General features: G+C 37.9%; 1 protein-coding gene across 1 annotated transcript in view; it reads right to left on the bottom strand.

Moving 5' to 3' along the window:
• Positions 1-18825, bottom strand: part of LOC131762438 (F-box and leucine-rich repeat protein 13-like) — a 55039-nt gene that overhangs the window by 10059 nt on the left and 26155 nt on the right. The window contains exon 5 of the mRNA XM_059073989.2: positions 3032-3166. Coding sequence (XP_058929972.1) covers positions 3032-3166 — 135 coding nt within the window. The remainder of the gene's footprint in view (positions 1-3031; positions 3167-18825) is intronic.

Below are 18825 nucleotides of genomic sequence, written 5' to 3' on the forward strand. Positions count from 1 at the left end.
TGAAATATATTATACAGGACCACAGCCTTATGATTTCTGAGGCTGTGAGGAGTGTTCACATTGGCCCAACTTATGGTCACTATATCTTCTGAATCAGGGTACTCATTTCACCTGCATAGATGGTAAAGCTAAATTCTTCTCCCTTACATTGAGGTTCTGAAATACCTATTCCCCTTCCTTTTTCTCAGCGTAGATCTTCAGTGTAGAGTGATTCATTTTATAATATCTTACTTGTGTGATATCCTCCTTAGTTTCTAGGCTGCAAGATAATATCCAACACACGATTTTTAGAAGGAACTCTCTCAGTTTTTCCTTACCAAAAAAACAGACCAAAGTGAAACAAAACAGCAACAAAAAATTCTCTGCCTCAATTCCTGTTCTCATTGGAGTCTTTCCTTTTCTCATTCTCCTACTTTCTTCCCTTATTAGTGGAGCCTCTTAAAAGCCCAGTCACAATCTGTGCCTGCTTTACAGCCAAGGCAGTTCCCAGTGAGCCGTATGTTACCTGTGTGTCCATGTGCAATGGAAGCAAGGACCCTGTGAGCCATGACTGCTCAAGCTGCAGAGGGTTCATGGTCAGTGCTGCTAGTGTCCTGATTTCCTTGACGCAGCTCACTTCTAGAACCAGATGATGTTGACCGGAAAGGCATCTGGTTTCCCTAGTTCTAAACAAGTACACTATTGAACAAAAAGAACTTTATTGTGTATTTTTTAGATTAATATCATGATTCACCATGTCTTTCCCACCACTGCCTCCTTTTCCTTATTGTGGCACAGTTAATGATGGAGGAATCAGGAGTTCCTAGCATCACTTTCTTAATCTACTCACCACCCAGACTAAACAACTGAGAAACTGAATTTTTAGACTAGCTAGAATGAAGCCATCTTGAAAGTTCAGGTGATGCTTTGGTAAACAGAAACCCATCAGTGTGCACAATAGAAGAGGACAAGGTTGTTAATAACCTTGCAATTTCTGAGGATTTTTTTTAAGTTTTTTTAGTTTTTTTCCCTCTGAGTATTTTACTTCCTCTAAGTTTTTCCTGTTAATTTGGTTTGGTCTTTATCTTCCACTTTAGAGGCTTTTCTCTTAAGTCTAGTCTCTTATGTCCTTGATGTCTGCTCATGATTAATAGTGGAGAGCTAAAAGCGGATAGAAGGTCTGAGTGCATGATATGGGCCTTCTCTACATTAAACTTCAGTGGTTTAGATGGGTTATTTGTTGGAAAATCCACATATGTCCGTTTTTTTCAATCTTTCATCTTGGGCTAGTCAGAGTCCCCAGAAAAGAGGCTTCCAATCTGCTGCCTGGAGGCAAAGATCTGGCAACCAAATTCTGAATGCTCTGTTGGAAAAGTGCTGAATGTCTCTGCGTTCAGCATTTAGTCGCTTAATTCCCATTTTCACTTTTGTACCCAAGCTCTCAATTATATATGAGTCTCCCAGCTTGGCAACCTTGTGTTTTATTATCTGGAGAGCAGATAGTAGAGAGATTTCACTCCCTGCCTCCCAGAGGACATTTAGCAATATCTGGAGACATTTTTTATTGTTATGACTGGTGGTGTGAGGGGCTAGGTGCTACTGACATATAGTGGATAGAGGGCAAGGATGCTGTTAAACATCCTACAGTACCCAGAACAATCCCCACTACAAAGAATGATCTTGTCCAAAATATCAATAACGCCAAGGCTGAGAAATCTGGCTGTAGAAAATACATCTCAAATCTAGTGAGAGTGGGGAGGGGCAGTTGCCCAGAGGTATGGAGTAGAGGAGGAGATCTAGAGACCTGTCTACTTCTCAAGAACTTTTAACCCAGTCTTCCTTATTTTAGCCACCCTCTTAACCTAGTTCCAGAGGTACACAGTATTGCCAAGTTTGAAGATTATGGTGTAAATCCACTTTTTTCCCAGCTTTCTCTATGTTGTTTTAGGATTCAAAGCTATCTCTGGTCTGCTAAATTAGTCCATCTATTTTCAAATTTCCAAAATTTCGTTGCTCTTGTCTCCTGTACTGTTTTCCCTATCAAAGTGGCCCCTCACCTTCTTCTGCAGTTTTGGTAGGGTTTCAAGAGGGAACGAAATTATATGTGTATATTCAATCTGCCATATTAATCCAGAACCAGAGATCTCTTTCTGGACATGGGGATATATGCACAGTATATTAAGAGAAAAGAAAGTGGGTTAAAATGTATTTTAGAAAGTATGATTCTGTTCTTTAAAAAACAAGACAAAGCACAAACCTGTAACTATTTCTAATCTCTGTACATAGAAAAGAATTCTAGAAGAATAAGTATAAAATGCAACAGTGGTTATGTCCTGGTTGGCGGTATGACTTTGAATTTTTACTTTCTCCTTCACACTTTTTTATATGTAGTCCAAAGGTTTTGCAATGAGTATATATTCCTTTCAAAGACAGATGTCAAGAAAAATGATCAAACACTTGAAAATTAAGACAAAAGATGATTGCTTATCCTTTCAGTGTCTTACCGGAACATTGTTTTAACAGGCCCAACTGAGAAATTCTATAAGGAATTATGCTTTTGTTTGACATACTTTTTAGTATTGATTAGGGCCCAAACTCTGCTATATTTTTGCCTAGGAGAGATGCAGATTATTTCTGTCTGGTAGAAACGATAACTCCAAGTTTATGGATTTACTACACATTAACCAATTTTGGATTTAACGTAACAATCATATTCCAACATTCTTTCTTCAGTTCCTATAAATACCCAGTTTGATCAAATGCTCTATGAACTGACTTTACCATTTTGCTGGTTCTCTCATTGAATTAAATAAATATTTGACACATTTTTATATTTGTATAAGAGTTGTCTTTAATTTCTTGCAGATTCTGCCTTGACACAAATGAAATCATAAAGATATTTCCGATTTGGGGAAAGAAGAAAACTCTAATGAATACCTCAGACATAGCAAAGAAAACAAGTCTCTGGTGAGTCCAACTGCTAATTGCTACCCTGCCTGGGTTCTTTGGCAATACTTCAATCTGATATGTCTGAGCTGACTCTTGCACATACCTTTGGACAGCAAGCAATGCTGAGAGATGTGAGATTAATACAGTAAATGGCCAGTGCTTTAATAATCTCATCTGACAGCTGGGGGCAATAAGAGACATCCAGATGTTCCAAGATCAGTGAGCCTTTGCAGAATGCCTGCAAGAAGTTCCAAAGTTAAAGGTTTTTTTTCTTTTTCTTAGTCTTCATTCAAATGTTGTGTACATCTATAGCCATCTTGCCCATAGCAGTTTACCTAGTATGCATTTCAGTTTCTGAAATATAGATGTGTTACATTTTGTTGCAAACAAAAGCCATTATATCCAGAATTTCTTTATCACAAAAGATACTCACACACCAGTTAACAGTTCAGTAATATTCAAATTCATGCTCACAGATTTTGGTTTTCCTGAGGTTAGCCCTAATGGAATTTTACCCATGTGGTTAGTAATTATTAGAGTTATATTCAGTCCAATGAGTGGATGAAAAGAAATCTGGAGATGAGAATTGGAAGGCAAACACTCTGGGGTTGACAGTATAATATAATGGAAAAAGCACAGTCTTTGGAACCAGGCCGACCTGAGTTTTAATTTCATTCTATCACCTTATTAGCTTTGAAACCTTAGCAAGTCACTCAATCTTTCTGAGCCTCAGTGTCCTCTTCTTCAAATTAGGGAAAATATCTACCCTCCAGCATTGTTCTGAAATGCCAGAATGTTCATCTGAAATTTTTAGGGCCAGAAAAGGTCTGGAAATCATGGAAATTCTTCCCTTTATCTCAGTAGTTCTTAATTTTCATTCCTACTTTTCAGTGAAAACAAAAAACAAACAAAAAACCTGAGTGATAAGAAGAATCCATGAGGAAATAATGGTCAAATTTTATAGTTCAGCAGTTATACAAGAACAAAATGATCCGCAGAAGTAAACTAACAGTAACTAAAAATGTCTTAAGTTGGGCTTCCCTGGTAGCGCAGTGGTTGAGAGTCCGCCTGCCAGTGCAGGGGACATGGGTTCGTGCCCCGGTCCGGGAAGATCCCACTTGCCGCAGAGCGGCTGGGCCCGTGAGCCATGGCTGCTGAGCCTGCACGTCTGGAGCCTGTGCTCCGCAACGGGAGAGGCCACAACAGTGAGAGGCCCGCGTACCGCAAAAAAAAAAAAAAAAAAAAAAAAAAAAAAAAAATATATATATATATATATATATATATATATATATATATCTTAAGTCAAAATGAGTAGAAATTGGAAACCATGACCAATTTAAAATAACATTAATACTAATAAGAAAAGTCCATCCCCCAAATTACAAGAATTACAACTATCAACATGTGCTCAGTCACTCTAAAGGTTTAGCCTCATTGTGAAGCAGCTCAAATTCTTAGAGTACTAAATTAGAGACCTCGGTATATGATAGTTTACCATTTTTAGGTACAAGTATTAGATTTTAGTAATCCTAGAGGATTACTAGTAAGGCATTCCTTATTTATATATAAAAATGGATGTCTATCAGACATTTTCCTCTCAGACCTGAGGGAAGGACCTGGGCTGTTGGATCCGTAATGGCCATTAGGATGACTCCAGAGGTAAAACCACCAGTGGGCTTCCCTCCCATTGAGTATGCCAGTTTCCCCTTATTTTAGCCCTAAGGAAGACTGGAAAGAACTAGTCAGCCACCTGTTTTCTTTAGTAAGTTAATAGAAGAGGGAAAGTTTCCTGGAGGGGCAGGTTAGCACAGTAGATAAGACTAGGACGGTGGCATCAGATATAGTGGGTTTAGAAGCCTTGCTCTGCCACTATGGGTTACTGAAACTCGCTGAGCCACAACGTCTCTTTGGGTAAAATGCAAATGATAACACCCATATCAAAGTTTAGTTGTGCAGGTTATATGAAATAATATATGTACCTGATATGGTTCCTAGAACAAAGTAGATTCTCTAGCTAGCTATAAAATCACATATACAATGTTACTTGAGAGACAGTATAACATGTTTGGCATGTAGTAAGCACTCAGTAAATGTTAACTCTTATTGGGATTTGTGTATGATACCAGTAATAATAAAGATGCACATTTGTATTGTACTTCGGAGAAAACTAAAAGATATTGGTTATTTTACCCTAAATCATCTTTTTCTGACCACAGCAACCAACAGTGATTCCTCTTTCCTTTGACCTCATACAGAACTTGTCTTTTTCAACTGATTCAGCACTTATAGTACTTGACTCATTCCTGTTTTGTGGCTAAATTTATATGGAGATTTGTTTCCTCTAGTAACTAAGTGATGTCAAAACTTGGAAGGAGCAGCTTGTCAGGAAATACTGAGTTCCCTGTCATTGGAGATAATCAAGCATAGAGGGTACAACTAGTGTGGTGCAGAGGGAAATCTAGCTTTCAAGGATTGGAATTGGTGGTCTTGAAGCTCAGCTCAGATTCAACAGGTTTTTCAATTAGAATGCAATAAGTCTCTCAGAGGTACTGTCTGGAACCCTGCTAGCTTTGTATACCCCTTTCACAAGCATCATATTTAGAATACAGTAAGTTCTCAATAAATACTAGTTGTTTGCTCAACCCTTTATGGGTATCTTTTTTTATTTCCACAAAAAATTTATTAGAACTACTAAAACAACTTAGCAAAGTTTCTTTTGCAGAATATGAAATCAACATATACGCATCACTTGCATTTCTGTACATTAACAATGAAAAATCCAAAAAAGAAAGTAGGAGAACAATTCCATTTACAGTAGCAGCAAAAAGAATAAAATACTTAGGAAAAAGCTTAACCAAAGACATGAAAGACTTGTACACTGAAAACTATAACGTTATTGAAAGAAATTAAGGAAGACATAAATAAATGGAAAGACATCCCCTGTTCATGAACTATTGTTAAAATGTCCATATTACACAAAGCTACCTACAGATTTAATGCAATGCCTATCAGAATCCCCTATTTTTGCAGAAATAGAAGGAATGACTTAAAAATTGATATGTAACCACAAAGAACCCTCAATAACCAAAGCAAACTTGAAGACCTCACACTTTCTTTTGACATGAAGTTTTCTTGTTATTGTGGGTTAAAAATCCACAATAGTCCTTAAAGTCAATAAATTATCCTCCTAAATTTACATTTTGGTTCATTCTCAGTGACAGGGTTTTCAGTGCCTGAGTGGCATTGAGGGCTCCTTCAATATCTGTACCTTGGACTTCTGTCACTGACATGGTGTGGGTATCTCAGAGCCTTGGCCCTTTTACCAGTTGATCAAGTCTCGCATGAACCATGCTCAGAAGGGCCCCACGCTTGCTTGGTTTCATGCTCTGCTATTGCTGTCTTGAAATTCTTAATGATTTTATCTTTGAACTTACGTTTTGTAAGTAAAGTTTATGGGACAATAAAATATACGCATGAGCAGAGGAGACATGTGCAGTATGTGTGTGTGCCACCATTCCTGCTGCCCCATTCACATCTAGTTTTCACCCTGCTTATGGTGTGCTTTCCATGACATGCTTATTTGGTACCCATTTGGAGTCTTACTGAGTTCCACCAGAATTCTGTGCTACTGGTCACATCCAAGACTAAGTGAAGGTGTTAACAGCTCCGGGAGGCCATGCTTTCCATTTAAATCTGAACTTACTTCTAACACAGAAAGAAAACAGTTGTTTTTTAAGAAACAAGAATGTCCAAGGAATCTTACCATATCCTTTCTTACTCATGTTACTTCCCATTATTAACCAAACACTTATGCTGAAAAAGATGACATATATGAAAAAGAGAAGAGAGAACAACCCATAGAACCCATTTAGGGCTCACCCTAATCTAATATGATGTCATCTTATCTTGATTCTATCTGAAAAAAGAATTGGGCACATTCACAGGTTCCAGGTGAACATGAATTTGGGGAGGACACTATGCACCCCAGTGCAAATACTTTCAACAACACTTTTTCTTTGCAGTTTGAACAAGAGGCACTATTCATTTTGCACTGGAGCCCACACATTACGTTACTTTTGACTGTCAGAGCCCATGTTGGAAAATGGGACTTCATGAGACAGCCAAGTGAGTCTGTCAACTGAATTCTAGAATTATCCAGACTTACCCACTTTGTTGCAGCAAGTTGGTTCCAGGCAAACCCATGTGAAAGGGGCGTGTCCACAGTGGAGCAGAGACCTTTTGTCTCTGTATCAACAGACTCACTCCCAAGATGAAAGAAAGAAGAGCTCAGCAAAGCATGGCCACTTATTCTTCCCAACTTTGCCAGTCAAGTAGGTCACCTCACCTAGCCAGTGTCAGTGAATATAAGAGCAGGGAGGTTAAAAGTTATACTAATCAAATTCCCTTCACATGGTGGTACCATTAGGAATGAGAAGGGAAATTGTCACTAATGCTTCCCTGTTTTTTTCAATCTCTTAACCCACTCAGCTATGCCTTTAAGCCTGTAATTAATGGAATATGGCTCTCCCTTCAGGAAAAATAGACCTTTACCAGGACAGCCCTGCTCACACTTTTATGGGGCTACTCATTTGAGTGGCCTCCGGGAAATGCTGGTGGACAACTTAGAGTTTCATCCCACAAGTCTCTGATATGGGTGAGAAATTGCATTAATTTAAATTAACTCCAGGATTACTCATATCCAATGATCAGAAACAACTTTTTGTTCTACCACCCATGCACAGCACAGCTAACCATAGAAAGTTGATGAGGTTAAATGACAAACTAAGATTAAATGCATAAAAGCATCCAGTAATACAATTCAGAAATCATAGAAATGTTGCAAATTTGAAAGTACACCTTTGCCAGCATCAAATTCTTCACAGAGAAATTAAAAGGGCACACATTAAACTCTCTTATGAATTAAGGTCCCAAAGTATTAAAGCCCAATTTTGAAATCAAGTTTCCTTGTTACTGTGGGTTAAAAATCCAAAGTCCTAAATGTCCATTAAACAATCCTCCCAAATGTACATTTGGTTCATTCTCAGTGACAGGGCTTTCATTGCCTGAATGGGACTGAGGGCTCCTTAAGTATCTGTAACTTGGACTTCTGTCACTGACACGGGTGTGGGTCTCTCAGGGCCTTGGCTCTTTTATCAGTTTATCAAGTCTCTCATGAACCATGGTTTTAAAGAGTCTAAAGAGTTACTAAGATACAATTTGATTTTACAGCACTATCCCCAAACTTTAAAAACAATCTCAAAATCAAGTCAATCCCCCACTCCTAGAAGAGTGAAACTAGGGACATTTTTGTTCCCAGAATCCAGTACAGAATTTGACCAAAGAACAAAGCAGAAACTCAATGGCATTTGAGAGAAAGATAAAGTCTCTTTCGTTTTAGCCTTACTAGGATGTCCATTAGTCTATGCCATTTATTTGAAATTTCTGACCTGCGAACTTCGAACCAGGAGGAATCTTTGAAGCGTGACATTGATTTGTCACTATGAATTTGCCATGTGCAGTGCACAGCCCTGAGCATCTGTCACACATGGACTCTTGAGTTATCCTTCCTCTCTGATGACCTTGTGGTTCACACTGCAGTACTGAACTGATCATAGGTTCTGTCAAGTGACATTACACCTCCAGTTCTGATGTGTAGATTTGACAGTCCTATGCTGCCATGGCCATTTTCACTGCCTCCTGCTATGGAACTGCATAGACCAAAGGCGGCTGCCTTTAAGAGAACATTTCTTTATCCAACATAATTGACAAATCCAGTGTCAGCTTGGGTCCACATGTAAAGGGAGTCACTTCAGCCTACAGTAGACCATATGTGTCAATGCCGACAAGTTCTACAAAACATGTTTTCCTTACAATTGAGTTTTTGTCTCAGTCAAACCTGTTTGGGAAAAACTGTACCTGAAGAGTAAGGCAAGGTGAACGGCTGCCTGAGACTTTCCTGCCCTGTAAACTCCTGCACACTCTCAAGTCAAGCGCCAGGAAAAGGTTTCTGTATAATAAAGACCCTCCTGGTGCCTTATTCATTCCGCTGCAGGTATTGCTCAGTCACCTGCAACTCCCTAACACCCCTTTTCTTTATGTCAGACCTTTACTTAAGTGGCTGGAAAGAAACATCCACTCTCCCACACCATAAGCTGCAGCCATCAGCCAAAATCAAAGTATCTTACGGCTGGTATAGTGGGTTGGATGGTGGCCCCCAAAAGGATATATCCATGTCCTAATCCTTGACTGTTACCTCATTTGAAAAAAAAAAAAGTTTTGCATATGTCATTAAGGACCTTGAGATGGGATTTCCATCCTATATTATCTGGATTGGTCCTAAATAGAATGACAATTGTCCTTATTATACAAGAAGGGCAGAGAGACATTTGAGACAGACAAAAGAGAAGATACAGACACAGAAAGGGGGTATTGTGAAGACAGAGACAAAAACTGAGTGATGTGGCCTCAAGCCAAGGAAGCTGGCAACCACCAGAAGATGAAAGAGGCAAGGGATAGAATCTCCCTTAGAGCATCTGTAGGGAGAGCAGCCTTGCTGACACCTTGATATCACACTTCTGGCCTCTACAACTGTGAGATAGTAAATTTCTATTGTGTTAAGCCTCCAAGTTTATTAGTCTCCCAGCAAGCATGGAACACTTATACAGCATGCATTAAACCTCTTCTAAGCTTCAGCAGTTTACTGCACAAACCTAAATATTTTCAAACAGTCAAAGGTCTCAACATCCCACCATACATTCAAGACCAGGGCACTAGACTACCTTCCCTGGTAGTACCAAAATATTTTCCACATGGACACTTTCCTCTCCAAAATGTCTGCTCCTTTCTTTTTATTTCTCAGTGTTCCCAGGTAATGCACCAAATGTTAGATCTTCTAATTACCTTCCAGCAAGTACAGTGCCTTAATTCCATTTGGTTTGGAATAAATTCGGAAATAAGATAAAAGAGAAAAGATGGAGGGCCGAATATTCCTGTTACTGTTGATGACCCTGGCTTCAGAATCCAGTTTCAATGAAATCACATAACGGAACCTCGGAATTGGGCAGATTTACTAACTAGTAATACACAGAATGAGAGAAACAGAAGACACTCACTCACAATCTCAAGGGAGAGAACAGAATTAGTCAAGGCAAGCATGCTCACTTAATTCTTTTCAAGCTTTCTATATAAGTCACTTGATCACTCTGGGGCAGAGTCAGTAAAGAAGCAGGGCTGAAATGACCCTAAGACCTCTCTTGACAGGACTGAAACATCAGGAGCAGGAAAGGAACATTCCCTCACTCCCCACCACCACCACCCCCAGCAGTAAAAAATGATCATCCACATTGACACGTAAAAGAAATCAGAAACTACGCTAACTCTGATTCACCCTTAGTATACCAACAGCTAATCAGGAGACTTGTGCAAAAGCATCTTGATTAGTTGCTAATAAAACTCTTTAGAAGCAGACCTCTCCACATGCCTCAAAGGGAAGATGCAGACCTGTATGCTTCAGGATTTTCTCACCAAAACCCCACACAATTTATTTACTATTCCAGCCAAGTATGGCCTAGCCCTACCCTCATACCTCTTTTTCTTGGTTTAGTAATAAAGAAACATAGATGGAAATAAAGAAGAGATATCAGGTCGAAAGATATAAAATATTGGGGAAAATAATATAAGTGAAGTCAAGTACCACCACCATTTACTAGTAGTGAACTTTCAGCCCCAACATTAATATTTTTCCTGTTATATCTGTAAATGATAATAACTAATATGTATATAACAATTTTCAATTTAATCAAATCTCATTTTTATAACTAACTACTTCACAACAAGTAACATGCTAAGGCAACATCAATAGATGAAAAAAGGTAGTCCCTGGCCCCAAGGAATGTTGCCCAGGAGAACACGATATATGTAAAAAATACAATCACAATACAGTGTAGCGAATGCAACAATCAGGCATGCAGAAGTGCAAGGGTGGCAAAAAGGAGCGTGTGATCACAACACTAAAAAGAAGACTGCACAAAAGACATAATATGTAAATTGAGTTTTGAAAAATGAAGTGGGTTTCCCAGGTGCCCCATAGGGAGAAAGGAATTCTTGGAGGAGGGAAAAGCATAAATGAAGGCAGTGAATTGTTCATATAATCCAGAAGTGAAGTAGGCAATGGCAGGAGAAATGATTGGACACAGGTGTCACGAATACTTGCATGTCTGCATTTTAGCAAGTCCATTCTAAAAGAAACTTTGAGGATCAACTCGGGGGTGGGGGCCGCAGGGGGACAGAACTAGTCATTCCTGTAAGAAACACTGGAACCGGTTTCTACCAACCCACCATAAAAACGACTTCAAAGGCAACGTGGTATCACAGGAAGGGCTTGTTTCTGTGTTTGTTTGTTTTTAGTTCATTAGGCCTCACTTAAAATTCTGATTCCACAGTGCACTTGCTTCGGGATCGTGAACAACACTCATAACCTCTGCAAGTTTCAGTATAGTAAGTTTATGTGATTACCTTCATCTGTAATATCCCTTTGTTGCAATCTTAATTAATTAAGATTAATTCATCTTAATCTTAATCTCAAGTTCAGATCAAAGACTAGTTCCTCTGTGACTTCTCTGAACTGATTCAAAAGCCTTCTCTCCCATCCTCATTTGGCTTCTCTTATCTTCTGGAATCTCATAAGAACTTCTATGACCTCTTTGGGGTTTTTTTGTTGTTGTTGTCTGTTTATTTGTTTTTTAATTGAAGTATAGTTGATTTACAATGTCGTGTCATTTTCAGGTGTACAGCACAGTGATTCCGTTTTCAGATTCTTTTCCCTTATAAGTTATTACAAAATATTGAGTGTAGTTCCCTGTGCCATAGAGGAGATCCTTGTTGTATCAATTCTATGCCTTCTTTGAATGACCGTAGCACTTGTTGTCTGTATCATTTTTATGTCTGTTGTGGCTTTGTGACAAATTTCAGGCACCCTTCTTCAGTATGTTTTATAGGCATGTTCAGGAAACACAGCAGTGATTAACACAGATAAATATAGCCTCTCTCGAGCAGAGCCCGGAAGGAGGAGAGCCCGTGTCTTGTACTGCCCAGTAGCCATGTCCCTCCCAGGTCAGGTACCTGCAGGGAAGCCCAGGCATCTTGTCTTGGGCCAGGCATTAACCTGGCTTGACAGAGGGTCCCAGAGGTGCTGTGGGCAGGCAGCTTTTGCTCACCACGTTCAGGGAAACTAGAACACACCAGCTGCTTTCGCGCTGCCCTAGTCTCGAAGCTCCCACCCCTATGGGTATCTTCAAGGATATAAAGAATTGTTTTTTTTGTTTGTTTGTTTTTGTTTTGTTTGTTTGTTTGTTTTCTGTACGTGGGCCTCTCACTGCTGTGGCCCCTCCCGCTGCGGAGCACAGGCTCTGGACGCGCAGGCTCAGCAGCCATGGCCCACGGGCCCAGCCGCTCCGCGGCATGTGGGATCCTCCTGGACTGGGGCACAAACCCGCGTCCCCTGCATCGGCAGGCAGACTCTCAACCACTGCGCCACCAGGGAAGCCCAGAATTGTTTTAATAATACAGGAATTCTTATGTTGCAAGGGGTAGGATAACATTGTTTTCTACTTAGAGAGTGGTTAGAGTTCAAGGAATCAGAGAAAATGTAAAGCAAGGAGGAATATTTAAACAATAAGAATAGTTTATTGAAAGATGAAACAAGCTTCAAAGGGAGATTCAAGGCTCTTGGTGTCTGCAAACACTTTTCAGTAGCATCTATCAGTATCTTGGACTGCTTGAATCACTTCTGCTTTAAGCCTTTTTTAAAACTCTGATATTCTTTGAAGTTAAGCTTTCTCAGAGGTTTTAAATTAAGAATAACTTATAAAAATGATTACAAGGTCTATGATACATTCATGGTAGCATTCTCACTCATGGAAAATCTGAGGCACAAAGATGAGTCCAAGGCATTATGCTTGGCATAAATCAGTGCAGATCTGAGAAATAAGTCAGAACTTTTCCTCTCTTATAATTCATATTTTCCTTTAGAGACATGTAAGTCGTATTAAGTACTTAAGTCTGCAGGCATGTTTCAACAGAATCATTCATGAAATTCCATCTCCCCCCTACTGATAAGATTATTATATGCTCTTCTGGCTACAGTGTTACAGAATCACATATATATCAATGCTGTTGATTTTCTTTTCTCGGAAAATGTTAGACTGAGATTATTAATTTTTTATAGTGAAAATGGAGAGAAAATCAAAAATTACCAAGTGTGACTTCCATCCAATGTATCAGCCAATTTTGCTGTGGGTTAACAATCTTGAAGACAACTTCCAAATCGCTAGTGAGTTAAATAATTTCTTAGGGCTTCCCTGGTGGCGCAGTGGTTGAGAGTCCGCCTGCCGATGCAGGGGACGTGGGTTCGTGCCCCGGTCTGGGAAGATCCCACATGCCGTGGAGTGGCTGGGCCCGTGAGCCGTGGCCGCTGAGCCTGCGCGTCCGGAGCCTGTGCTCCGCAACGGGAGAGGCCACAACAGTGAGAAGGCTCGCGTACTGCAAAAAAATAATAATAATAATAATAATAATAATAATAATAATAATAATAATAATTTCTTCTCTGTATCTTATGAGCTGAGTCACAGTATGGGGGCTTAATGACTGCATTCCTAAGTTGGGTATGTAGAAGAGACTGAGTTTCACTAACACTTACTGACTGTCACAATAATGTGCTTCTGCCAAAATCCTGATTTAAACCACCTCGAAAGGTGGCAGCTCCCAGCCTCAAAAAAGCTCACCTCATGGTGCATACTCATAACACCATCTCTTGACATTTGCCTCATTACATTCTGATTAATCCTGCTTCCAACTTCTGTTTCAGGGTGGGGTGGGGTTTCCTATTAATAATTACAGAAAAATCTTGTGCTATCAAGAACCATTTTCTATAATGAAGACTATTTTGTGCTGCTTCAAAGGCTGACATACAACTTCCACAATTCTAAGTTATAAACTGAATTCATAACTACAGCATCTCAAATATCCTTTCTGACCACAACACTATGGGTTGTGATATCAAATACAGGGTATCAATTACAGGAAAAAAAACTGTAAAAAATATAAACATATGGAGGCTAAACAATATATTACTAAATAACCAAGAGATCACTGAAGAAATCAAAGAGGAAATCAAAAAATACCTAGAAACCAATGACAATGAAAACACGAAGACCCAAAACCTATGGGATACAGCAAAAGCAGTTCTAAGAAGGAAGTTTATAGCAACAAAATCCTACCTCAAGAAACAAGAAACATCTCATGTAAACAACCAAACCTTACACCTAAAGCAGTTAGAGAAGGAGGAACCAAAAAACCCCAAAGTTAGCAGAAGGAAAGAAATCATAAAGATTAGATCAGAAATAAATGAAAAAGAAATGAAGGAAACAATAGCAAAGATCAATAAAACTAAAAGCTGGTTCTTTGAGAAGATAAACAAAATTGATAAACCATCAGCCAGACTCATCAAGATTTTTCTTGAGTCTTGGAGAAGACTCAAATCAATAGAATTAGAAATGAAAAAGGAGAAGTAACAACTGACACTGCAGATATATGAAGGATCATGAGAGATTACTACAAGCAACTATAGGCCAATAAAATTGACAACCTGGAACAAATGGACAAATTCTTAGAAAAGCACAACCTTCTGAGACTGAACCAGGAAGAAATAGAAAATATTCACAAGCACTGAAATTGAGACTGTGATTAAAAATCTTCCAACAAAAAAAGCCCAAGGCCAAATGTCTTCACAGGTGAATTCTGTCAAAATTTAGAGAAGAGCTAACACCTATCCTTCTCAAACTCTTCCAAAATATAGCAAAAGAAAGAACACTCCCAAACTCATTCTATGAGGCCACCATCACCCTGATACCAAAACCAGACAAAGATGTCACAAAGAGAGAATATTACAGGCCAATATCACCCATGAATATAGATGCAAAAATCCTCAACAAAATACTAGCAAACAGAATCCAACAGCACATTAAAAGGATCATACACCATGATCAAGTAGGGTTTATCCCAGGGTTGCAAGGATTCTTCAATACATGCAAATCAATCAATGTGATACACCATATTAACAAATTGAAGGATAAAACCCATATGATCATCTCAATAGATGCAGTAAAAGCTTTCAACAAAATTCAACACCGTTTATGATATAAACCCTCCAGAAAGTAGGCATAGGGGGAACTTAGCTCAACATACTAAAGGCCATATATGACAAACCCACAGCCAACATTGTTCTTAATGGTGAAAAACTGAAACCATTTCCACTAAGATCAGGAACAAGACAAGGTTGCCCACTCTCACCACTATTATTCAACATAGTTTTGGAAGTTTTAGCCACAGCAATCAGTGAAGACAAAAAAAAAAAAAAAAAAAAGGAATCCAAATCAGAAAAGAAGTAAAACTGTCACTGTTTGTAGATGACATGATACTATACATAGAGAAGCCTAAAGATGCTACCAGAAAACTACTAGAGCTAATCAATGAATTTGGTAAAGTAGCAGGATACAAAATTAATTCACAGAAATCTCTTCCATTCCTATACACTAATGATGAAAAATCTGAAAGAGAAATTAAGGAAACACTCCCATTTACCATTGCAACAAAAAGAATAAAATACCTAGGAATGAACTTACCTAAGGAGACAAAAGACCTGTATGCAGAAAACTATAAGACACTGATTAAGAAATTAAAGGTGATACAGACAGGTGGAGAGATATACCATGTTCTTGGATTGGAAGAATCAACATTGTGAAAATGACTGTACTACCCAAAGTAATCTACAGATTCAATGCAATCCCTATCAAAGTACCAATGGCATTTTTCACAGAAAAATTTTTCACAATTTGTATGGAAATACAAAAGACCTTGAATAGCCAAATCGATCTTGAGAAAGAAAAACAGAGCTGGAGGAATCAGGCTTCCTGACTTCAGACTATACTACAAAGCTACAGTAATCAAGACAGTATGGTACTGGCACAAAAACAGAAATATAGATCAACAGAACAGGATAGAAACCCCAGAGATAAACCCACGCACCTATGGTCACTTTATCTTTGATAAAGGAGGCAAGAATGTACAATGGAGAAAAGACAGCCTCTTCAATAAGTGGTGCTGGGAAAACTGGACAGCTACATGTAAAAGGATGAAATTAGAACACTTCCTAACACCATACACAAAAATATACTCAAAATGGGTTAAAGACCTAAATGTAAGGCCAAACACTATAAAAATCTTAGAGGAAAACATAAGCAGAACCCTCTATGACATAAATCACAGCAAGATCCTTTTTGACCCACCTCCTAGAGAAATGGAAATAAAAACAAAAATAAACAGATGGGACCTAATGAAACTTCAAAGGTTTTGCATAGCAGAGGAAACCATAAACAAGATGAAAAGACAACCCTCAGTATGGGAGAAAATATGTGCAAATGAAGCAACTGACAAAGGATTAATCTCCAAAATATACAAGCAGCTCATGCAGCTCAATATCAAAAAAACAACCCAATCCAAAAATGAGCAGAAGACCTAAATAAACATTTCTCCAAAGAAGATATACAGATTGCCAACAAACACATGAAAGGATGCTCAACATCACTAATCATTAGAGAAATGCAAATCAAAACTACAATGAGGTATCACCTCACAGTGGTCAGATGGCCATCATCAAAAAATCTACAAACAATAAATGCTGGAGAGGGTGTGGAGAAAAGGGAACCATCTTGCACTGGTGGTGGGAATGTAAACTGATACAGCCACTATGGAGAACAGAATGGAGGTTCCTTGAAAAACTAAAAATAGAACTACTTATGACCCAGCAATCCCAAGACCCTGAGAAAATCATAATTCAAAAAGAGACATGTACCACAATGTTTATTGCAGCACTATTTACAATAGCCAGAACATGGAAGTAACCTAAGTGTCCATCGACAGAAGAATGGGTAAAGAAGATGTGGCACGTATAAACAATGGGATATTACTCAGCCATAAAAAGAAACGAAATTGAGTTATTTGTAGTGAGGTGGATGGACCTAGATTCTGTCATGCAGAGTGAAGAAGTCAGAAAGAGAAAAACAAATATCATATGCTAACACATATATATGGAATCTAAAAAAAAAAAAAAGTTCTGAAGAACCTAGGGGCAGGACAGGAATAAAAATGCAGAAGTAGAGGATGGACTTGAGGACACTTGGAGGAGAAAGTGTAAGATGGGACGAAGTGAGAGAGTAGCACTTACATATAAACATTACCCGGTGTAAAATAAGTAGGTAGTGGGAAGCAGCTACATAGCATTGGGAGATCAGCTCGGTGCTTTGTGACCACCTAGAGGGGTGGCATAGGGAGGGTGGGAAGGAGATGGAAGAGGGAGGGGTTATGGGCATATATGTATATGTATAGCTTATTCACTTTGTTATACAGCAGAAACTAACACAACACTGTAAAGCAGTTATACTCCAATAAAGATGTTAAAAGAAAAAAAGAAAAGAAAAATAATGTATATATAAATTTATCACTGTCATTTTGCTGTAAAACAGAAATTCACACAACATTATAATTCAGCTGTACTTCAGTAAAATTTTTTTTTTTGTAAATAAAATAATTATTTCTTCTAAGGGCATATTCTGAATCTCCTTACCATAGGAAAAAGAGCCTTGCCATTTACATAGATATTTAATTTTTAAAGTTAAAATATAAACCAAAAGATTATTCTTTAACAGACTAATTTTTATTTGTCTTGAATATTGACCATCATTTATTTGGTGTTAGCCCAGAAATAAATAATCTTATAATATCTCTATACACAATTTGGGCATAATAAATATCCACACACATTGACATATTCATGTAGTCTAACAACCACTAAGATGTGTACATATATTTAATTTACACATATGTACTAGACAATTAGGTATATACTTACATGTATTTACATGTAAATATATGTAATCTAACATATGCTAAAACTTGTAAATATTTAATTTGCACACATATACTACACAGGTATACATTTACATACATACTTACATATAAACACACACAGGCATATTTTCAGTACGTACACACATGTGTAAGTCCTTGTGGTGAGACATAACTAAACCTGATTTTCTCCTCTTTAGTGCTGTTTCTTAATCACCTACCTCAACATATGAAAACTGAAATAATGAAAAATAATGTATATAATAATAATATATAATAATATATATAATATATAATGATAATAATATTGAAAAATTTTTGTCAATCTCTTCACTCTCAAATAACCTACATAAAGAAAAATAGGCACATTCATATGTATGGATATTGCATTAATGTATTTATAGCATACTTTTATATGTATTTATATACATATGTATAAATATGTAAAATAGGTATACATATTTTATATGTATAATGTATTTATAGCATACTGCATTCCCCAAAAAAGAGAATGAGAAGTAAAAACTAGATTAAGGGAATGTAAAAAGCAACTAGAATAAATAATTTTATTTATTCCTTTGGTTCTATCCAAACAACTTAATAAGACAGAGCTTCCAATTTATTTGTATTGTAACATCCCAATTAGACCAATTTTTTGCCAAACTTGACAGTCTGTTATTTAAATTCGTAAAATGCTCAAGGAAAAAGTTTCTTAAGAAATGCTCAATTATTACTGTATCAAACATTGCTTCCAAAATAAATGTGTCTTTCAAGAGCACCAAATAATTTTAGTTTAACATGATTGTTGAATGTCTAATGTTCTCAGAACAAAACTAAAGTTGGGAAAAGTAATTAAAACCAGATCCTAAAAAGTCAATGCATCTGAGGCTCCAGACACTCAAACTGCATGTGCTGTGGTTTCCAGTAAAACTAAAA

The sequence above is a fragment of the Kogia breviceps genome, chromosome 9 (assembly GCF_026419965.1).
Source record: "Kogia breviceps isolate mKogBre1 chromosome 9, mKogBre1 haplotype 1, whole genome shotgun sequence".
NCBI classification, from domain to species: domain Eukaryota; kingdom Metazoa; phylum Chordata; class Mammalia; order Artiodactyla; family Physeteridae; genus Kogia; species Kogia breviceps.